The following is a 22,374-nucleotide window of genomic DNA, read 5'->3' on the forward strand; positions in this document are numbered from 1 at the left end:
ATAGTAGCTACTCTCTACTCATCTGCCTTGATGATGCTAAAAACTCTCGCGTGCGTTCTCAACTTTTATCTCGTTTCATTGCCAATAAGTCACAGGAAATCAAATGAAAAAAAAAAAACCTACTAAGTAAAATATGGGGATCACAAAACTGTAATCAATTTCAAAACTGTTGTTCAATTAGAAAATTTTATTATATTCAATAAATCTTTAAGCCGAAATGAGATGAGTAGATATGATATGAGAAACAGACGGGGATGAAATTAATTTACGACGCAGTCAGCTGTACAAGTAACAGTCTTACTAATGGGCAGTATGGAATTCAACTTATACTGATGAGTTCTCCACTAGTTATAAGAAGGAAGGAGTAATTTAGAACCGGAAATCTACTGGAACGCTAGAAGTGGTAGCTGATTCTACGAGAAGGAAAGCGCAGAGGAGACGATGAATTAAAACTCCTTTTTGGGCTTTTTCGATGGCCCTTGGATGAGTGGATGAGCTCCTATATACAAGAAAATAATGATTTTATGGTGTCTATTCTCTTAAGATTAAATTTTGAAAGTACCATCGATGGACATTCCCGTTTTAACTCTTTTGCCAACTTTCTTCAAAACATTCTCCTTTCCCTCGGCTACTTATTCAGAAGAGAAAAGCCATTAGTGTTTGAAAATTACACGACACAATTAATCAGATAACTAACCAGGTTTTGGCGAGTTGGTTTTACGACGCTGATTTTTCCTCATTTTGGACCTTGGCGCTGTTTTCACGGCAATCAATTCTTTGATGGGCTTCTTCAGATTCGCAGTAGTAGCTCGTCGAATTTTAGCGCAAGACTTGGATTCCGTTTTCTTTTTGATGGGTTTTGATTTTAAAAGCAGATTACTAAACTGCAGAGCTAACTGCTCCGTATCATCTGTGCTGGCTCTCCCAGAAATTGTTTGATCACCACTCACTTCCATTTGAGTTGGTTCGGAGACCAACGCAAAAGGCGGCAAGATTGGTAATGGAATTGACGTTATCAGGGCATTAATCTTCGAATCAAAATTCATCTTCACGTCGCGAAACACTGACAAACGATGCATGACGACCGATTGAAATGAGGAGCATTCCGGAAGATTTATAACGCTAACTACGAAAGGGTGGTCTTGAGACTCCAAAATCAGACATACAGTAGCCATATCAGAAAGAAATTCTCCGTAACCAGATGGAAGAGGAGACGGAAACTTGGAAAAACGGAAAAATGGCCACCACCTCTTTCTGTCATGATGCCAAGCATTAATGACAGCTTCCAGACAAACATCGGTTCCTGTAAATTGAAACAAAATCGTAATATAGTAATAGGCAAAATATTAGGACATTAAACTTCAAACCTTGCAAACAAATCTTGTTCATCAGATTTGCCATTACATTCCATCCTTCTTTGACAACGTCAGACGGTGTGCGATAGGCATACGCATCTAGAAAATCAAACATGAGCTTGAGGCACTTCTTAAGACGGTCCTGACTGATGTCTCTTTCGAATTCGGACTGCAAATAAAGTTTGCACAAATCCAAGACCTAAATATAAAAGGATTACATTTAGACATTATCTTACAAGTGTAGGGAAAAATTTAAAACCTTAGAATTCGCTTGGTCGATCTCCGCTATCTTCTCAAGAAAGTGAATGTTTAATCCTTTAGTGCCGTTGGGAATATACACTTTCATTATTTCCAGAGCAAGAATAGCGCTCACAATTCCGCCATCATTTTCAACGTATCTATAAGAATACAGATTAGAAAACGAACGTATCGAGAAAACAGAAATGAAATTACTCCCGTAAGAACAATTCAATTTCATCGTGAGCATTCAACTTGGAAAGAATGGAGGTATAAGCTTCCAGAAAAGTAGGAATCATCCAGGGATGTTTAGCAAACATCAATGCCAATGTTATCTTCGTCTCCTTAAGTACTTGTATGTTTTCTTCAAAACATGGGAAATCAAGAGTTGTTTCATAGCCGGCAAGTAAGGCAGACGCAGCTGCAGCTTGAGACTCGTAACCACTAGCTCGGTGTTCTTTGGCTAAGAATCAGGGACACAAATGAAATTAACAATTAATTCTTTTTAACTCTACTTAAAGTTAAAAAAAAAAAAACACCTGTGAACTTTTGTGATTCAGCAAGAGCTGGGCCATACTTTTTCTCCTGAAGCAATAATACAGTGTTCACTAAAAACAACTCATTCACTGTTTGTGACTGAAGAAGAAGATCCTTCAGTTTTTGGAACAACAGATAAAAACATAGACTATCCTTATGTTTAGTGAGCAGGGTGGGTAACATGTTCGAGGTAAACTGCCGGCTTACTTGATTATTTTCCATCTGTGAAAGCGACATCAATTAAAATGTGCTGTATAAATACAAAAATGTATGTACATACCAAGTATTTTAAGCTCTTCAACATTAGACCATCATTCCTCTCTTGTTGGGAAGTTCTCAGACCAGCAAACAAATGTGTGGACATATTCAATGTGGCTTCACACTCTGTGAACACAAAAGACATTTGATATTGGAAAATGCAACATATTGATAACTGACTTCAGTTCATTCAACTGCCAATTAACTTATTACCATCGTTGTTTGAATTGAAACTGAATTTCCCCTCAGTGAACTCCTTTAAAAATGTTTTCTGAGACAAAAGACTTTTAGATAATGGGTGATTTGGAATGAAAATAACACACTTACTATTAGTTCTCCGAAAGTATCTTCTTCAGTTCTATTTGTTGCCATTATTATGAGTTTTTATGACCCACAAACTTCCCAAAAGAAAATCATAGAACACTAGAAATTAGTCAAATTCAGAATTTAAATGCGCCACAAAAACGTTCTCGATACTCCAAAGGCTGGTACCGAACTGAAAGTCTGAAATGTGTTGCACTGTTGCGCAATAGACTACATTATTTTGTGGGGCGTCTACTAGCGGCATCTGGAAACTGGAATGGATCCATTGTCAGGTTAAATTCCTTTAAAAAGTAATTAAGAAAATGGAAGCATCCTTTACGCTCATTTTTTAATCTACTACACTTTCATTTATTTATTTTACTCATAAAAGGTTGAACCGCAGTGAAACGAACAATAATATTATCTCAAGAGTAAAATCGATTTCTTCAACCTGGCAACGCTGTTTAGTTTGTCATTCTTACTAATTTTTTTTTCTTTTGTGGCGAAGTTGAAATCTCTGTCTAAATTTGTTGTTCAATTTTCATTATTTGATCGATGCGCATTGTTTGAAAATGGAAAGGTGGTTTAAAACAGATAATGAGCTTGCCAGCAGCATGGAGTACGACCAGATCGGATTGTCTAGCGAAATTAGATCAGCGCCTGATGCGCTTGTTATCTCCAACGATTTTTCTCACTGTTTGGGAGAAAAATTGCCATTAGAACTTTTGACAACTGATGAAGAAGGAGTTCCAAATATTATTGAGCTTGAAGTGCAGTTAGATGACAAGTGTTTCAACACTTCTCATGAAGAAACAGCTGTTTTGTCGACTGAGGAGACTATTCTCTTTGAGGAAGTCCGGGACACTCCAAACATTTTACATCAGGATGAAAGAGAGAACCTAATGTCTCTACAGTCAAAAGTCATTGATATTGTTGAAGAAAAGATTATGTTGTTAACACCACATGAACTTGAGTCCATGAAGGTAAGTGCTCTGGAATCAGATAGTGAGAAAGAGAGTCAACAATCCAAGGTGGAAAGTGGTCCTTCAGATTCAGTTAATGAAGTACACAGTGAAAAAATTCCCAAACCAATTGTGGTTCTTCATGAAAATGAAACATTGTACCTCTGCCCATTTGAAGAATGCTCAAAAGGTTTTTCTAAATTATTTATGGCCAAAAGTCACATTATGACCCATGTTGGAATCAGACAATTTAAGGTATGATCAAATAATCTTGTTCAAATTCTTTGCTATGTGATTTATTCATTTGCCTTTCTAGTGTGATGCTGAAGGTTGCTCTTGGTCATTCTTCTCAGAATACAAGTTGAAACGCCACAAAGAGTGTCATCAAGGGAAAAAAGACTTTGCTGTAAGATAGCTGAAGGTTTGCACAATCAATTGATAATGATTTTCTTCGTCTATTATTTCAGTGTACTGTTTGCCGAAGGAAGTTTACTACGTTGTACAACTTAAATTCACACAAAAAGCTTCACGATCGACCAAATATATACTCATGTTCAATTGAGCAGTGCAGTTCAGAATTTCAAACTCAGAGAGAGTTAGATAACCATTTAAAGGTAAAACAAACTAAAAATACTGCTTATGTAAAACAAACACAGTCTTTCTTCGAATACAGGAGCAACATCGAGAAGTTGAAGCACCGTATGCTTGTCATCACTGTAATTGCGGAAAACGATTCCATTCTTTAAACGCCCTGACCACTCACCTTCGTAGTCATACGCGTGTGGGTCCATTAATGTGCCAGTGGGAAGGTTGTTCCCGATCTTTTGACAGGCCATCTCATCTGGAATCACATCTTAGAACCCATACGGGAGATCGTCCTTTTGTATGTCATTTTGAGGTGAGTTAAGTATTTGGTGTTCAAAGGTTAGGAAGGATTCATTGTTTAATTCATCACAGGGCTGTGGATGGGCTTTCCGAACGCCAAGCAAGCTTAGCCGACATCAGCGGACTCACAAGAATGAACGACCATTCAAATGTCCACACCAGGAATGTCATAAAGCTTACTTGAGATCAGAACATCTGAAGCAGCATCTTCTTAGTCAACACCGCGGAATGAAAATGTTTCGTTGTCCTGTTGAAAGTAAGTTTATTTTATTTTTATAAAATTAAATAGCGCAATTAACATTGCGTACTTGTAGATTGTGGTGCGGAATTTACAGCGAGGAGTACCTTATATGTCCATGCCAAAAGACATAATGTTGATACTGCCAATCTTACCTTCCCTTGCGAGCACCCCGGTTGCAATAAACAGTATTCCGGCAAATCCAATCTGAGGAAACACATGGTTCGATGTCACGGTAACCGTTCTACTCCATGCACCGCTACCGTTTCTCCAACGGAACCTCCGGAACTGATTAAAGTAATTGATCAGCCGATTCAAAATGACTACATCGCATTGCTATTGGGAGACGACGAGGAACAGATGTCTGCAGACCGCTCGGTCGTCACTTTCCTCGCTGTTCCGACAGACAGTTTACAGGTAGAAATAAAAATGTTTCTTTTTGTGAGATATGGTAATAATTATGATTAAAATTTATTAGGATGCTGGACCGGGATCAAATGGAGATTCAAATGTCTGCGTCTTACTTCATACCGGTGGTGGAAGCCATGAGGCCAGTACAAGTTCAACTGGTCACGCCCACATTGTTTGGAGTTGGCAAACAAGTCCCGTGAAAACTGGTGAGGAATGTTCCGAATTTAGTCAGTCGACGATTAACATGCGGGATTTGGAATAATTCGTCCTTCCTCTTGTAAATCCAATATTTCATTGGGTATGCACATTTTGCATTTTTTTTTGCGCATATCTTATAACACAAGGGCAATTTTCGTCTCTTCACAAACTATTGAAATGAATATATACTCGATTGTCTATTAATGCTGTTGTGTTGCTATTGACTTCGTATTGAAAAGGGTAAAGTAAATCGGAAAATAAATTGGTTCTCCTGGATGAAATGCTGAAGTACAATTACAAAATATTTGAACCAATAATGGGTTTTCATAATAATGAAAAAACTCACACTTAACAAATACATATCTTTATTTTGGGGAGTAAGGCTTCAGCAAGTTCTCCGAAAACTTCTTTACTTGCTCGACGCCACGAACTTCACGATCTAGCAAGGGTAAACGTGTGACGTGGAAGTCCTCATATAAGTCGGCAATCTGTAGCGGACAAATAATAAATTCAATTAATAGAACCCCTCACCAATATGACAATAATTGAAAAAAACCTGATCAAGATATTTAGCTTGAAGTTTCTTGCGAGCACCGCATAGTCCGCACGTTTCTCCAGTTGATGTTATTGGGGCGTCTAATAATAGCTGATTAACAATAATGTTGTGTGTGTCAATATTTGACTTGGAAAGCTCTTGAACCAGACGTTCTGTTTCGTATAGTGACAAAAACTCTGCAATGCAAACGCAAACGAAGGTAGTTCGATTCTATAGAAAAAAATTATGTTGGTTAAATTCTTAAACAACAAACAACAAGTAATTTGTTTAAATTACAGGATCTTTGAACTGTTCATTTATTTGCTGAATAATTGGTAGCATTTCCTCTAAACGATTAGAAAATATGTCTGTATTAACATTGCTCATGCCAATAAGACCTGATATCTGCAAGAATCAATAAATTAGTTTAGTAATCAAGGTCAAACAATATTTGTTCTTAAAAACTTACTTGTGAGACAAATGGCCCAATTTGCGACTTGAGACGCAAAAGTTTACTGAGCCCTTTCTCTACAACAGAAGGAAATGCAAGCAAACGCAAAGTATGTCCAGTTGGAGCTGTATCAAAGACCACTACAGAGAAGTTCATTCCTTGTACTAACCTTTAAGCACAAAATATTAAATTAGAAAAACACTTTTTTAAATGGTTCAAGATCTAGACCAGATTTCTCATACTTCATAACTTCAACATAGCTCATAGCTTCATCGATACCAGGAAATGCACCAAATATTTCTTGCATTAATCCACGGTTGGCTCTCCAAAAGTTGTTTTCTCCTTCAAAATAATCATCTGGTAATTCATTAAAGCCAACATTTGGGTCAATTTCCTAACAAAATAAATCAAATTAGATAATAAAACTAATAATAAGACTGACAGATGAAAACATTTTACCATTGCAAATAAATTCTCAAACCCTTTCACTTTAGTAGGAACTTTGCTAAACTTCTGATCAAAAGCATCTGATATGTTATGAGCTGGATCAGTAGAAATGATAAGTACAGTATCACGAACACGGGCCAGCTGTACAGAAAGGCTGCAACTATAATTTCAAAATTCAGAAAATAAAATTTATTACGAAAATTTCAAAATGTCAAAAGAAAATCATTATACCTGCAGGTTGTCTTGCCTACACCTCCTTTACCACCGACAAAGATCCATTTCAAAGTGGATTGCTCAATAACATTGTTAAGTGTCGGATCAAGCTGAAGAAAATCTTCTTCGATATTAGACGCCATTAGACGTATTATCAGACCTTGAAATAACAGACGGTAAATATTGTTTTAATGATTAGTGAGAAAGCACACGAATGGACTAGTGAATGGATTTTGTTGCAGACGACACAATACATATTTGACACATTGGCATTTGTCATTTTATTTTATAAATCTGGCGTCATTCCTTTTTGGGCGGATATTTCAAATTATTGATTAAAAGACACCATACCCAATACATATAATATAAAATAATGTTATGACATCAAAGTATGTTCATTAAAGAGATAAAGGGTTACATTGTGTTTACTGCTTTGGAAGTTGACGAACGGAAGCAGGGTTTGCGAGTTATTAGATATGATTGGATATTAGATGGGCGGATATGGTGCTGCTCCTGCTAGTGCTAATAAATAGAAAATTCTGAGTTTATATAACACAATAACAAATTAAGTAAACCACAAAAACATAAATCTACTGTCTCCGTAAATCTTGTTATGCAATATCGTTTTCCCCCATGGGGCCATTACGTATACAACAACTCCAGCAAGATAACTAATGGTAGCGATGAAAAATCTATGAAAATGCCTGGAGGTTAAGTTAAAAGGACTGTTGGTATGTTAAAAGAAAAAAAAAGCTTCCGGATAAAAAAGTAGGAGGGTTTAAAATGCTAGTGCACAACGCACGTGGATTCTCAGAACTGAATATTCCCCCATTTGTGGCCTTTTGCTTTGGGACTGCAGACGTTTTTCCCTGGAGAGGCCTGACTATGCGAATACACATCTAAATGCAGGTCGTTGATACTTAACTATCAACGACAGTAACGACGACAGTAATGACAAGAGGTTATTCAACTTGTAAAACGTCAGGAAATCGCATCATTTTCTTACTGTGAAGTGATTTTAGGTTTCCAAGCACAATGTTCAGGCTCAAGAATTTTCAAAAATTCACTTTTGCTAACAGAACGCGCAAAAATCTAATGAATTTCAAATGACGTCTCTTGACACAGAGGCAGTATAGAATGAAAGAAGAAAAGGTCACTTGCAGGTCAAAACGTATGTTGGTCTCGGCCGTTGGGGATATGAGACTATCCCTTTTTAGCTGAATAGAAAATATGGGTCAGGTTCTAAAGCCTCAGTCATTCGAGGTCATTTATCTCTTGTGAGGTCATTTCACCCATATATAGATGACCCTATCCCACACCACTGTGCCACCCAATATTGACGACGATGACCTTGAATAAAGTAAAGGGATGAAACGTGTTAATAGAAAATAGTATGGAGACTACTGTTGGGGGAGTAGGTCGATGACTTAAAACAACTTAAGCCCAGTTGGCCAGTTCGTTGGAAGAAGGTCATGTCATCGACTCGTCGATACATTTCATGGTCGTCCTCTTGATCTTACTACAGTATCGAAATCATCGTCGTCAGTTACTCGAGTGTTATCGACTCGGTTAGAAGTGCTCATTTGATGATGGAGACTAAGAACTCGATCTTGAATGCGTTACTCCAACAGGCCATTTTTAATAGTCAAGGTGTTGGTGCCAACGTTCCCGTGAACTTAAGCATGTCGTTAAACGACGAAAGAAGTGAAGTTACCAGCTCGTCATCGTCGGCCGACGATGAATCGCCCGCTGATTTGTCTAGTCGCAGTCATCACCAACGTGAAGATTCGCCGATTCCGCCATCGTATCAACATCATCCTGACTCATCACAGCTAATGCATGCTATGGCGGCTGCTTTCTCCTTCCAGCGGGATCTGATGGCGCAACAAAACAAGTCTGACCATCTTAATCAATCAGATGCAACAAGTCCGGCCTCACCTGCTGATCCTTCTCACCTGGTTGCCAAAGCCTTGGCCTCGGCCACCACGAGAAGGCCGAGGAGTGAGAAGAAACCTATTCCCGATGATTTGAAGGATGGCAAATATTTTGAACGCCGACGTCGGAATAATCTTGCAGTAAGTGATCTATAAAAATTTCCAAATTACAGAATTTTAAAATTATCTTTTTCTGAAGGCTAAGAGATCTCGAGACATGCGGAAAAACCGTGAGGATCAAGTTACAGTTCGCGCCAATTTCCTTGAGGTAGGATTTAATATCTAGTAAACAATTTCACTGGTTATTCATACTTCAATTTGAGTGTTTTTTATTTTGTAATTTGACAGAAGGAGAATTCGGTCTTGAGAGCTCAAGTGGCCACTTTGAGAGACGAAGCATTCGCCTTGAAGCAAATGTTATTGCACAAGAACGCTTCCGCCATTCTCCGTAGTCAAGCTGCCACCAGTTGAGCTTACGTTGTGGGGAGAACAAACAAGAACTTTGTCCACGTTATTGTTTTTACCTTTATATTTACCAATGCTAATCCCTCCTGTTTAACTGATTTCTCTTTCGGTTTCAATCCATCACGTCTTTTATTTATCATTTCTTTTTTAGACGTGCTCGTCTGCTATCAACCGACTAAGCTTCACAGTGCCAAAAATAAACGAAATAGAAATCAGTTTTTCTCTTGTCGACAATCTTTCAATCATGACCATCCGTCCTTGATTTTTTTTTAAATATTACACAGTTACCCACATGTTGAATACATTAAACAAAGTCCTTGGTGAAGACATCTTTTATCAAGAAACTCGAGTCAAAACTCAGAATCAGTCCTAAATGGAAACGTCGCATGTTTTAACAATGTTTTTTATGTTGGAAAAAACAGGAATTTACGTGGAAGCATATGACGCATATTTTTAGTTTTAATACAAGCTAGCTGTTGGCGATGCACTTTGAAATAATAAATATTTAAAAATAAGAACGAAGGGCTCGAATATTAGATTGTAGCATGCTGCCACCTAGTACTTTGTTTAACTATTAAAGAGAATTCAGCAGCCACACACGTGTGAGATTTCCGTCGTCTGCAAGTTGTCTTTTTTTGTCTGCTGTTTGTAGTTTGTATCAAACTTTTCGTGCGTTTCGCGAGGGGATTGCAAGGTTTAGCAGCTTTATTCTTCAATAATTAATTTCGAAATCAGCAACACATCTCTGTTCCAGGTAGAGTACAACGTCATAGAAATAAACTCATCGATTTTTTATTATAAGAATTAACTCATAGGATTTCTGTGCAACGTCTGAAAAACTAACAAAACAGAATGGTCCGAAAACTAAAGTATCATGAACAGAAATTGTTGAAAAAAGTAGATTTCATCTCCTGGAAGCTTGACAACAATGTTCATGAAGTGCAAATTCTTAAAAGATACAGAATTCAAAAAAGAGATGATTACACAAAGTAAGTGGATTTTAAATGACAGATTTCTTAAGAAATCATTTTGACGATGTATCTTAATTGCAGGTACTGCACACTTGTAATGCATGTAAAAAAGTTGGCAAACAAGATAAAGGAGCTCGACCCCAAAGACCCTTTCAGAGTGGAGTGCAGCGCTGCTCTTTTGGAAAAACTGTACAATTTTGTTTTCATATAATTTCTGAAGGTTACTTGACTGTTATCTTAAATTTAGATATTCCATGGGTTTAATTCCAACCAAGTGGTCCCTTGATCTTGTTTCCAAAATAACAGCATCCTGCTTCTGTCGAAGAAGACTTCCTGTGGTCATGGTTAGGGCAAAGATGGCAGATTCCATCAAAACTGCAACTACATTTGTGGAACAAGGACATGTCAGAGTTGGTCCTGAAGTGGTAAAAGACCCAGCATTTCTTGTTACCAGGTACTTATTAAAACTTTTCAATTATTGATTGCATATAAATGACTCAGTTACTTTTTTTATGAATTAGAAATATGGAGGATTTTGTGACCTGGGTAGACTCCTCAGCTATTAAGAAACATATTATGGAATACAACGAGATGGTAATAATGATCATTATTGCAATTTTTTAAAGAAATTAATCAATTTCATTCCTTCTATTTCAGAGAGATGATTTCAATATGGCTTGACTTGTTTGACGAAATGCAACTTGTATGGAAATACATCCCGTTTTCTATCTACTAAATATCGCTCATTTCCTGTCATTTTTAGAATAAAATTAATTCATTGAGTTAGATAAGTATACATTCTAGTTCAAACTTCTCCTCTGAGGTTAATGGGGTTTCCGTAGTGCTTCAAAGGGGGGGAAAACCACGGTTAATCTTAAAGGCTCAAACATTCATCGACACGGTAGGTTATTACTAACCCTTAACCGGAAAATTTATACAGTTTTCCATTCACTTTTGATTGAATCACAAGTGTCAAGGAAACATGGCTGCCAATATGTCCTTCATTTTTGTTTGCTTAATATTCATTCATCTAGTTTATTCAGGATTACCTTTTAGATCCAAAAAATTCAACAGGCAATCGAAAAGTACATTGCGGAATTACCAAACTGAATTCTTTAACGAGGTAATGCTCATGCATTTATTACGTTTATATGAAATTGTAATACGTTTCACTAAATTGTCAAGGTTTTCCAAGACCATTGGGACCGTAAAATGAGAACTCTTGATCCAAAAGCAAATAAGAGTTTGTGTATTTTATTATTCTCCCAATTTTATAATGGAGTGATATAAAATGTGTTTTACTGTAAAATTCAGCTGCTACTTGTGACGCCAAAGCAATTGCTGCCGAAAACAGGAATGCAAAATGCAAACCGCGTCTTTATGTTGTCGCCTTAGAAAAATTTGAAGGTTTCAAGGTAAAATAATTCTCCAATTAAAACTAAAAATCATCCTGACTTGATGAATTTTACACCAGATCGAACCGAGTCATGTAGAAGTCATGCGATGTAATTATAGTAAATGTAGCAGTTCAGCCCAACATTGTCTACCATCAACAACTCAGATGCGAAAACTTTCGGTAAGTCGTTTTTTTCTCCCCTTATCTTGGTGCGCATTCTATTTAATTTTTTGTTGTATAATTTCAGGTTTACGCACTTAAAGAGCCCGCCCCGAAAACGAAGGAAAATCGTTCGACAACATGTATGCAGATGGAAGTCGAGGAACACGTCAGTTGTAAATGCGGTTGTCTGATTAAGCCGAAAGATTGCCACAAGCCTGCGGTAAAAAAATATCAATCAAAGATTTATTTTTACCAGTTGACACTGAATAAATTACATTCGTATCCTAGATCTACTCTAAAAACAACTGTCGTTGCGAGTGCCCCAACAGGAGCGAGGCCCATACGTGCGAGCAAAACGGCTTCAAATGGAATCAGTCTATTTGTCGGTATATACTACTTTCTCGTTTTTTTTTGTGGCTCTCTTATATAATGTATACAGGGATATTTTTTGGGTGTATGCAAATCTCGCCAGACTGGTCAGTTCTCTAGACGTAGACAATCTAAAAGAGTTTGCAGCCACTATATTTTAGTTTGTATTTTTTATTTTTGGGTGTGTGTGTGTGAATGAGGCGGTGGGAACTGGTTATGGAACGAAGGTTGACTTTATTCTTAAGATAAAAACAAAACAAACAAAATTTATCGATTTGTTTGTACACACATTTATTTGTGACGTCAAGGATATTTATTACGTTACAAATATAGTGATGCATTGAATTTTTTTTGTTTAAATTCTTGTTTCTTTATTTATTTTGTTGTTCTCAGATGTATCCAGAGCTCACCACTGTCTACGGAATGAGGTCAAACTAGACCCATGTTCTATAGAGAGAGAGAGAGAGAGCTATATCAGGCCCGAGGCCTGGGGACCGACGCCGGTTATACAATCTTTTTATTTTTCCTTTTTCCCATATGGGCTGCCTACAAAGTCTGTCTGTCGTAAGAGTCTAAAAAAAAAAGGAAAAATAAATAGAAATAAATTTAGTCCTTTTTTTAATAAATATTATTTTTTTTGCCTACGTGTGCACTGTATATGTGTAACTATATATACCTTTGCAAAATCTCTTGAGGACTTACGAAATTCAACGACGTCGTCAATGTCCATTAAGCAGCTTGACTAAGTGTATCGTGAATAACGAACTGAACGCCGACAGGAGAAAATCCATCCGCGTTCTCTGTGTACACGTAGAAGATCAGGCAATTTCCGAATGGATTTACGGTGGTTGATGTTATCTCTTTGTTGGAGAGAAAAGGGGATTTCAAAACTTTTTTCTTGTGTGTGTGTGTGTGCGTACCGTGTCCGTGTGTGTAAGTTGTTACCACCGTAAATGGAGGTGCTCGAGGGGGCGATGTCGACGCGCAACTTTCACTTTTTCTGAAACAGCCCCAGGCAGTCACCTACAACAGACTTCGTGATCCGTCGGCGTACCAGTCGGATATTTTTGTTACAAGACAAGGTTTTGTTGTTATTTCCAAATAAAAACGAAATTCCAAAAGACGCATTTTTATGAAAATTCACCGATATATTGGTCATAAAATTCAGCGTGTAACAATTTTTTGTGTTTACCAAGTACAATTTCTGTTTTAATCTTTTTTATAGAGAATTCACACACACATACACACAAAATACAGAGGCGTTCAAATTCAGCCAATGAAACGTAAGGTAGACACAATATTTTCGTCAATGTGTAACATGTTTTTTTTGTTTTGTTTTAATTCTTAATTTTTTTTTCTAAATCAAATAAAATTTTTCCCCCCTGACCGCAGAACAAATTTGTATTTTTATTTTTATTTTAAAGAGCCGACATTGGGCGGCTTCGTCACAAGAATTACTATTCACGCAGAAAAGGGAGAAAAATCGACATGGGAGAATTAAAGAAAAATAATAAACAGTTTCGTGTGTGTGTTACATGATAACAGAGAGGATTGCATTCCGGCAGAGAAGAAGAAAAGTCTGGCAGGACAAATTTTCTTTTTTTTTTTTATATAAACGCAATGGATTGAAATTGAAACATTAGCGCGCGCAAAACCCAACTCTTTTCCTTTTTTTAACCTAATTATTTTTAAATAGTCTTTTGTATGTCCATCCCCATAAACACTGGTTCACACATTCACACTAACCGCCATAATAAGCGGGAGGGAGAAAAAACCGACACGAACCGACAGAGCGGAATGAAAAGAAAAATAGAAAAAAAAATATTAGAACGGTCACAATAGAGAAAGAGAGAGAGAACCCAATCGAAAGATTTAAATTTTTTTGTGTGTGTTTTTTTTTTGTTTGTAATCAATCCCATCGCCCACGAAAAAAAAAAAAATTCTTTAAAGGTAAATCAATGTCCCAAGAAGATAAACAGACCACATTTTGGTTTGTTGCCTTTTTTTTCCCCGGCCGTTCATATTGAAACTGGATCAATCCCAGCTGTGTGTGGATTTGGAATGTAGCCACACTACAATAGCCAAAGATTGGAGAAAGAAAGAAAGAATAATAAACGTACACACACACAGAGAAATACAAAAAACAGTTTGGAGAAAACAGAAAAGTGGGGAAATAAACAATTAAGACGATAAATGCTGCCACATTCCCAGTGGGGTCCCCCCCGTTCGGCTCTGATATATATTCATTACTACTCTTCAAGGTGAACAAGGGAGGAGCGCGATGTGGCTCGAGTCAACGATCAATAGAGAGAAGATTACACACATAAGGAGAAAAAAGTTTAGCCTTTTTTTGTTTCGTGTTGTTGTTGTTTTACAATTTTTATATGTACAGGGAAGGATGGCTACAAACAATTGGAGGGTTTTCTTTCTTCTTCATAAAGCCAAAGTGTGTGAGGGACATTTTGTGTGACTCCGTTTTTAACTTCTTTTTGCACGAAACGGCGGCAGCAGATCTCTCGTGAGCGTGGTCGAATTTTTTGCTTTTTTCTCAGATTTTTAATTTTTAAACACCGGGATCCAGAAAATATATATCGACACCAACAAATCTCTCTATCGTGAAAGCCTCTGGCGCACCGTCGTTGGTTTGGACAATTTCACTCAAAAATCTAAAACGAAAAGAGCTCAAAAACGTCTTGACGCCGCTGCATATTTTTTGTTTGTTTGTTATAGTTGCGCGAATTTCATTCGAACACTCACACACAAAGTCAGTCACACACTCACATTCTCACATCAAATCTATACGTGGAAATAATTTACAAGAAAAATAACAAAAAATCAGTTTCGGACGAAAGCGCAACGAGAAAGAGACGAAAAAAGAATTTCGATTTTCTTACCTGGTGGTGGTGGTTGCAGGGAATTATTTGGTGTCAAAGATTGCCAATGATTCCTCCTCATTTCCGCTTGGCGTGAAGCATTTCCATGAGTAGTGTTTGTGTCGGCGCACAACCGTTGAGATGCTTGAAATAGAGATACTCTTCGCCGCGCGACGACATGGCGTGAATGTCGGGTAAGATTGCCAACATTTTAGCAAACTTGTCCTAAATAATTGACATTCGTTATTTTCCTGTTCCAATAACACTTGGTAGAAACACACGAAAGAATCTTACAGGGATATGAGTGTAGCAGTTAAGCGTGTAGTCGAAAAGAGCTTGCTGGACTTGCTCTTGAGCTTCGACCACGTGGCGTCGATTCATCAATCCCTTGACGTCTGGAAATGGGGTTAACATAAAATGATGCTTATTTCTCTAGCTCTCAAAGAGGGTGGAAAAAAAGATAAAAATATACCTGAATTGAGAAGCATGAGAAATTTGAGACAGACGTAGTCGGGCACGTCGAAACGGATTTCGGTGAGCCGGGCCGTGACGTCGTGAAGAGGTTCGGCCAGCGATGGGCAGCCGAGTAGCGACAACGACAAAAGATCAAACTTTTGACCATTGGGCAGCGAAGATTCGTCAGGCAGGTGATTGTGCAATCGTTGATGTAAATGATCCAAAATCAACAAGTCTGACCAAGCGTGTTGCAGCAATTTCATTTGATCGTCAACCTAAACGAGCCACACAGAGATAACAATTGAATTTTATTGCACGACCTTGAAACACACACAGAAATAGCTCATATCGCGTTCTCTCTTTCGTTCGACAGTTGGCGTGCGCGCGAGATGTAAACCGTGAGCCTACTGACCTCAATTTAGACTTGATTAGCTATCGAGGGTGCGCGGACACACGACGGGAGAGAGAGAGAGAGAGGGAGTTGGTTTTATTGAACGGTTGTGGGGGGAGGCAACGCCGAGTGGATTACGGACGCCCCCGACCTAGTGACCTACTTTCGGGAGCGACGCTATCGACGTCGTCACCAAGCGCAAAAAACCATACGTTTCTGAGGCAACGGAATGTTACGACGAGATAAAATAATATTTTAAACAAATAAAAACTTCACACACATAAAAACAAGGAGCCAATCTTTTTAACATTCTGGTTATTGCCATTAGAGCAAATCGGTCGGACAAGTTTTTTTTCCCGAAAAAATTTCGCTTTCTATAGAGACAGAGCAGATATGGCAGTCGCTTTCGGTTTCAACATAGACACACACGGTTGGCTAACAAAAGGCTATTTTCCCTTTTGCGGCCGTCCTGCATGAGAGAATTCACGGTCAGAAACGAAACGCTAGCAGGCAATCCTCTCTCTCTTTGAAGAAAAAAGGGGAATGACGATGTTAATAATTAACTGGTTATGGTAATAGGGTGTAGGTAGCTAAGCTCCCAAGGCACCCAATGATGGAATATACACAGTCCAAAAAAAGAAACACACAAAAGAACGAGCTGATATATCTACGGTGTGTGTATGCCCGTCCCACTGACCTACTCTCTCACGCGGCTTTATACGATTATAATCATCATCATCATAAATAGAAAGCCTACAGGCACACACAACAGTCCTAGACCGTGAGCCGAGAAAAAACTTTCCATTTCACTCGATCCCAAAAGTCGTATACAACTTTTGGGAGCCCATAAAAATCTAATCATAAGCCACTTTTTCAAAGGGGGTTCGATCGTTAAAATATGGTGAAACTCCTTCTTCTTACCTTTAGATCCTTGAAATAGTAGGAATTACGTGCCCAGTCCACTTGCGTAAAAAGGTTCTGGTCCAGCACCTTGCAGAGCAGCTCAAACAAATCCACTTCACACTGATTGTACGTCTAATGGACAATTAAATCATTTAAATTATTATGTCATTAAGATAGAAGAATGAATCAAAAACTTACTTGACTCTGTAAAAGACCAAAGAGGGCACTCTGCCACTCTTTGTCGTCGAGAGACTGGACGAATTCGCGGATCAATGGTGGAACTTTGGCTCCGCTAACCGATCCAGCTCCTACATTGGGACCGTTGTTGTTGCCCAGCATGGTGTTACCTGCTTATCGATACCGAGATAATAAAAAACAAATGATTACCGTGTAATAATAATTGAGAATGTTGGATTTTACCGGTCAAAAGTCCCTCGAAATGGAAGGTTTTGGGCGAGACGGATGACGTGGAGGAATGCTGTTGGGGTGTAGGAGCGCCTCCTCCTCCACCGGACGGGTGATTATTTGGAGAAGGAGTGTGCGGATGAGAAGGACCCGCTCCTGATGTGGTGCCCATATTGTTATTATTGTGGTTATTGGTATTGTTGTTATTGTGCGGTCCTCCAGATCCCGATCCAGGTCCCATCGAGCCGTTCAACGAGCCCAATGGCTGGCCAGAAGGTCCTGTTGTTATGTAATCAAATAATAAAAATTTTGTTAAATTCTTGCCGGATGAATGTTCCTTTTTAGCGGCAACGTCATTTGATCTTGTTGTTCAAATTGACCCAATTGGCTTCTAGACTTTTATAATTTTTATTTTCTTTGAAAACTCATTCGATTCCCCCCCCCCTTTCTTTTGTTAAAAGGTAACAAAAGACTCGATTGGATATCGGAAGCCCTTTCCCCTATAAGCCCCGAGAGCGTCAAATTGCATTGGGGTCAATCTCTCTAGATGATGGAAGAACAAATCGGACACCCAAAGCTAGATCAGCGTGTCCCGAACCAACAGCTAATTGGTGTAGGGATCACGAGGGGAAATAAAAATCTGCCAAATGAGAGGAGCAGAAAACAAGAGATGAATTATATAAAGACGGGGGGGCTGACCTGGATAGCCGAGTGATGCGGCTAGTGGACTGGGGCTGGAATCGGGACTGGATGTCAATGAAGAAACTTGGGCGATTTGAATCTCGTGTTTGACACCACCGCCACTGCTGCTACCTCCTCCTCCACCACCGTAGACGCTGCTGCCGGACGGAGAATAGCCCATGTCCGTGTACATTCCAGACGATTGTCCGGCTCCGCTGTTGCTGTTGTTGGGCGATGGATTGCTGTTGTTTCCTCCTCCTCCGTTGTTTGCACCTCGAGGTGTCGTCAATTGGCGTTCGCGCATCACCTGCAACTTGCGCGCCCGATCCCGTTTGTACATGGGTCCAAACTTGTTCCGTCCGCCGCGCATTCGATCCGCTCTCACAGCTATTAAAAAAAATTAAATTAAAAAATTGATTCAATTATTTACGATCGTCCTGAAATTATATTAGCGTGACGAGTCAGTCGGTGAGAAAGAAACGTCCCGCACGGATGACTTTTCAGGTTGGGCCGTGACTCATCAGCACACGAAATATATACCTTTCATTTATTTATTATTATTACATGTCGTCTCCCACCAAGAAAAATAGGCTAAATAGATAGTGTCTAATAGATGTAACAGGCCACACCAATTTCGCAATAGGCGCACAGTCGTCGTCGGTGGTGAGAGTCCGTCGTGCACGGCCTCCTCCCGACGACGACGACGACGACGACCATGACCTACTTGGCTAACAGAAAGAACTTAGGGACGGCGTTGCCAACTCGATTCTCTCTCATCTCCTTCATTCTCTCTCTTTTCGGGTTCGAAAGGGGAGAGACAAGGCTCCATAGAAAGACACACACACATAGAAAACTGAAAGCCCAGAGAGAGAGAGACGGGTGTGTGTGTGTGTGTGGTGACCTACTTTTCTCTCTCAAACAGATTTCAAACGACTGAGGGGAACACCTCCTATACACTACTGGCCGGATAGGGAGAGAAACAACAAAATTGTCAAAATAAAACTTTATTTTTTTTCCCCCCTTTTTTTTTTGTCTATGGGCTATATACAAATTTTTGACATCCGTTGGCGATTAAACTGATTGTCGATATCGAAAAACTCCCTACTAATTAAGATATTTAAATTGCAATTCTTTAAATTACTATTGTTTTTTAAAGTTGAATTTCAACACAAATTCCCGTAACAAAAAAAAAATGTTGAGAAATTCGAATGCGTGTGTGTCTATATACTCTATCTTGAAGCGAATAGCCCGAGGGGACGTGAGGCCAACTTTCACTTGTGTGTGTATGCGTTTAGGCCTATTCTTCTCTCTCTCTCTCCCTCTCACTATATATACCAGACGTATCCGCTGGCTCTCCTTTTTTTTCTTCTTATATAAAATTCCTATCCGAAGATGCTACGAAAAAAAACAAACGCCGCAAGGTTTGAATCTCCCCTTGGATCAAATAGATCCAAACGGACACACTTTCACTTTCAGTCTCGTTTGTTTTTTTCTTATTTTTCCAACTTGTGTGCCATTTTCTACCCGAGTCTGTAAAACAATTTAACACGAAAATTAAGATCAATTTCGTGATAACCTTGAATCTCTACCACCACCACCGACTTTGCGGACTGATTCCTCGGCATTTTCAGTTTCTTGGAAGCGTGTCATCAACAAAGGGAAAGTGGAGGGGCAAAATTTCCCTACACACATACACACACCCAAAAAAGAGAGAGAGAGAGAGATGGTTGGGTCTATAGGGATTCTATTCACGTTCCCCTCAAATCATAAAAAGAGAAAGGGACCCCACCAACCAAGAACCCTACAAACATTTTCTATGGGACCTTTCTCCCCTTGTGGTCATCTTCCCATTTGGGTACTACGTACAATTTTTTGGGTTGAAACAAATCTGGAAAAATATATATAAAAATAACAGTTGACAATCAACCCACTTTCCCACGACCCCTACACACACACACATTAACCGATTGTTTTTTAACGGCGCGCGGGAATCGAGGTGCGTGAAAGGGAAAACAACAACGTGACCCCGATAGACGAAATAAAAAAATTATTATTACCTTCGAGTTTCATGCCGACTTCTAGGCACTTTTGGAATCGGCAGTAAGGGCACCTCTTGCGTTGTGATTTGTCAATGTGGCAGGATCGATCGGCAACGCAGGAATAGGCCTTTTTGTTCTGAACGGTTCGCTTGAAGAATCCTTTACACGATTCGCAGGTGAGCAGTCCGTAATGATAGCCGGAGACTTTATCGCCGCAAACTGGACACAATTCTTCAATTCCTTCCTTGGTGTCGGGTAAATCGTGTCGTCCTCCACCAGTGGACGATCCGCTGGTTCCAGGAGGTAACGAACTGGGTCCGGACAAGGATGGAACGATGACGATGGGATCCATGAGCGGCGATGGACTAAGAGCAGCGTTACTGCTGGCCGCGTTGCTCGTCTCGTACTCGCCTGCGTTGTTGGGATTGTAAATGCAATAGGAATCGAGCCCAGTCAGGCCGACTGTCACGCCCACACCCAATAGATTGCCGCCGGCCTCGACGCCACCAGAGCTCAAGTGACTCATGGCGTAGCTCATGGCCGCCGACGAGCTACTGTTGTTGTTGTTGTTGTTATTATTGCTACTGGCACTGAACGGCGACAGGGTAGAAGCGGGACTGGACGAGGCCATTGAAAGAGAAGCGATCGACAATTCAGAATTGGGAGAGCTCAGCGTCCTGTGATGCAGATGCTGGGCTCCAGCTAGGTGGTGGTGGTGATGATGATGGATTTGCTGTTGTTGTTGTTGCTGTTGTTGCTGCTGCTGGTGGTGGCCACCAACCATATGATGATGATGTTGGCCATTAGGTCCTGAACCACTGTTTGAACCACCACCACCACCACCGTTGGGACTGTGTAAACGTTCGATTTGGACGCTGACTTGGTCGGTATCGACAGACGGGCCGGACAAATTAATGAAACCGGACGAACTGTTGTTTCCTAGGGGTGCAATAGCTGCGAGATCCATGTCAACTAGCATCTCAACCAAGTGACATGGAAATTCCCCCCCCAAAAAATTAAATAATAATTTGGGCAACGCAGCAGACGCTCACCAGAGGGCTACACACAACACACCTGTTGCACCACCACTGGTACACACACAAAAGGTGCTATACAGACAGAGAGAGAATTGTAATCCTCACACAAGATTCCTATGCTGCGTGTACGAGTGAGAGGGAAAAGAAAAAAAATTGAGGACAAGTCTCACACACACACACACACACACACACACTATAGAAACCACCTGGCCGCTTGGTGGCGTTGCTGAGCTTCGAAAGCGAAAGTTGACCGCAATTCCGAAACACACTGAGCTCTACTGCTGCTGCTGCTGCACATGTGATGACAGAGAGAAATAAATGTGTACAACTTCTTATTCACACACTCGACGACGACGACATGAGGCCACACTAGCACTTTTTGTTTGATAAAAATGGAGCTATACTTATTTAAACAACCAACTTGTCAGAGAGATGGACCCAGACTGAGGACCAACAGTCTTGAATGGCTCAGACTAACCGAATGGTGGGCGGAACTGTGTTTGCTTGGAGGAGGCAGGGGTCGAAAAAAAATTTGAAAAAATTCGTTTTTCTTTTTTTTCTAAAGACACTGAAAAAGACACGTCCGATCGGACGCGTGTTCTGCGAGAGAGTCCCGACACATACACACTGTGTCTGTGTCTGTGTGTGTGTGTGTGTAGCGAGGAGGAGTGAAAGTGACTCCCCGCTTCAAGAAGAAGAGAGAAAAAAGGCACCAAAAAGAGGTGGGTTAGACATTACTCCGCCCACCACCTCGTGTCCTACTTTCTAACCACCACCTCTTCATAGCAGCAGCAGCAGCAGTCCTCTCCCTTTCTAAGCTACATCATCTTTGTGATATTTTCTATATCGACTATTTATTTTTTCGTCAGAGACAAAAATATTCAAATGAGGGGAGGATTTTGGATTTTCATGCAAACGACAAAAAAAAAGTAAAATTTTCGTAATTTTTCTTTTATTTTTTGTAAATAAATTATTTCCAAATGAATTCCAATTATCTTTTAGTTGTGACCCCATTATTTTGATGTGAAAGAGTGGAGAAAAGAATGACGAAATCAGTCACGTTAGAGTCTGTAGGGAGTCTTTTTTTATCGGGACGATATCAAACAAAAGTGAACGTGATTGCAATAGTGACCCCGATACCTAGTGTGCTACTGCACTAGACCTACTTTCCAACCGCACGGGTGTTTGGGTAGGGAGACCTCCTAAAAGGTGGGAGAGAATGGGGGGGGGGGGTAGCCCTGGGGCCAGTGGTGGTGGGGGGA

The 22,374-nt window shown here is 39.7% G+C and overlaps 7 protein-coding genes across 13 annotated transcripts; 4 read left to right on the top strand and 3 right to left on the bottom strand.

Moving 5' to 3' along the window:
* Positions 1-172: 172 nt before the first annotated feature.
* LOC124194154 lies at positions 173-3,023 on the bottom strand. The gene is made up of 10 exons (XM_046588209.1): positions 2,715-3,023; positions 2,601-2,658; positions 2,410-2,513; positions 2,132-2,351; positions 1,809-2,055; positions 1,615-1,753; positions 1,368-1,554; positions 698-1,303; positions 563-628; positions 173-499 (listed from the first exon to the last, which is right to left on the bottom strand). Exons 1-10 carry the CDS (start codon positions 2,757-2,759, stop codon positions 447-449), a joined length of 1,725 nt encoding a protein of 574 aa, XP_046444165.1. The 5' UTR covers positions 2,760-3,023; the 3' UTR covers positions 173-446.
* A 56-nt stretch (positions 3,024-3,079) lies between these two features.
* LOC124194153 (zinc finger X-linked protein ZXDB-like) lies at positions 3,080-5,588 on the top strand. Its single transcript, XM_046588208.1, has 7 exons — positions 3,080-3,907; positions 3,969-4,058; positions 4,120-4,266; positions 4,326-4,550; positions 4,610-4,793; positions 4,852-5,192; positions 5,254-5,588. Exons 1-7 carry the CDS (start codon positions 3,263-3,265, stop codon positions 5,446-5,448), a joined length of 1,827 nt encoding a protein of 608 aa, XP_046444164.1. The 5' UTR covers positions 3,080-3,262; the 3' UTR covers positions 5,449-5,588.
* LOC124194155 (ATPase ASNA1 homolog) lies at positions 5,578-8,446 on the bottom strand. Its single transcript, XM_046588210.1, has 7 exons — positions 7,049-8,446; positions 6,830-6,977; positions 6,613-6,764; positions 6,389-6,539; positions 6,217-6,324; positions 5,941-6,150; positions 5,578-5,872 (listed from the first exon to the last, which is right to left on the bottom strand). The coding sequence occupies exons 1-7, from the start codon at positions 7,171-7,173 to the stop codon at positions 5,750-5,752; spliced, it is 1,017 nt and encodes a 338-aa protein (XP_046444166.1). The 5' UTR covers positions 7,174-8,446; the 3' UTR covers positions 5,578-5,749.
* A 170-nt stretch (positions 8,447-8,616) lies between these two features.
* Positions 8,617-9,644, top strand: LOC124194156 (transcription factor VBP-like). Its single transcript, XM_046588211.1, has 3 exons — positions 8,617-9,105; positions 9,164-9,232; positions 9,313-9,644. The coding sequence occupies exons 1-3, from the start codon at positions 8,617-8,619 to the stop codon at positions 9,433-9,435; spliced, it is 681 nt and encodes a 226-aa protein (XP_046444167.1). The 3' UTR covers positions 9,436-9,644.
* Positions 9,645-10,022: 378 nt separating this feature from the next.
* Positions 10,023-11,137, top strand: LOC124194160 (U3 small nucleolar ribonucleoprotein protein IMP3-like). Its single transcript, XM_046588222.1, has 6 exons — positions 10,023-10,183; positions 10,245-10,418; positions 10,482-10,589; positions 10,648-10,854; positions 10,922-10,994; positions 11,058-11,137. The coding sequence occupies exons 2-6, from the start codon at positions 10,282-10,284 to the stop codon at positions 11,079-11,081; spliced, it is 549 nt and encodes a 182-aa protein (XP_046444178.1). The 5' UTR covers positions 10,023-10,183; positions 10,245-10,281; the 3' UTR covers positions 11,082-11,137.
* Positions 11,122-14,471, top strand: LOC124194159. 2 transcript variants are annotated; one of them, XM_046588220.1, is made up of 7 exons: positions 11,122-11,523; positions 11,586-11,649; positions 11,715-11,815; positions 11,875-11,976; positions 12,044-12,178; positions 12,247-12,344; positions 12,721-14,471. In XM_046588220.1, the coding sequence occupies exons 1-7, from the start codon at positions 11,383-11,385 to the stop codon at positions 12,752-12,754; spliced, it is 675 nt and encodes a 224-aa protein (XP_046444176.1). In that variant the 5' UTR covers positions 11,122-11,382; the 3' UTR covers positions 12,755-14,471. The 2 variants fall into 2 exon arrangements, with proteins under 2 accessions (XP_046444176.1, XP_046444177.1); XM_046588221.1 differs by having other exon boundaries at positions 11,245-11,523; positions 11,586-11,643.
* LOC124194157 (nuclear hormone receptor FTZ-F1-like) lies at positions 13,711-21,664 on the bottom strand. 6 transcript variants are annotated; one of them, XM_046588218.1, is made up of 9 exons: positions 20,094-21,664; positions 18,055-18,423; positions 17,371-17,634; positions 17,149-17,297; positions 16,969-17,082; positions 15,673-15,931; positions 15,495-15,595; positions 15,222-15,425; positions 13,711-14,993 (listed from the first exon to the last, which is right to left on the bottom strand). In XM_046588218.1, the coding sequence occupies exons 1-8, from the start codon at positions 21,052-21,054 to the stop codon at positions 15,279-15,281; spliced, it is 2,364 nt and encodes a 787-aa protein (XP_046444174.1). In that variant the 5' UTR covers positions 21,055-21,664; the 3' UTR covers positions 13,711-14,993; positions 15,222-15,278. The 6 variants fall into 6 exon arrangements, with proteins under 6 accessions (XP_046444174.1, XP_046444173.1, XP_046444172.1 ...); XM_046588217.1 differs by having other exon boundaries at positions 13,711-15,123; XM_046588216.1 differs by having other exon boundaries at positions 13,711-14,995; positions 15,227-15,425; positions 17,149-17,300.
* Positions 21,665-22,374: the final 710 nt, after the last annotated feature.

Source organism: Daphnia pulex, chromosome 5 (genome assembly GCF_021134715.1).
Source record: "Daphnia pulex isolate KAP4 chromosome 5, ASM2113471v1".
NCBI classification, from domain to species: Eukaryota; Metazoa; Arthropoda; class Branchiopoda; order Diplostraca; family Daphniidae; genus Daphnia; species Daphnia pulex.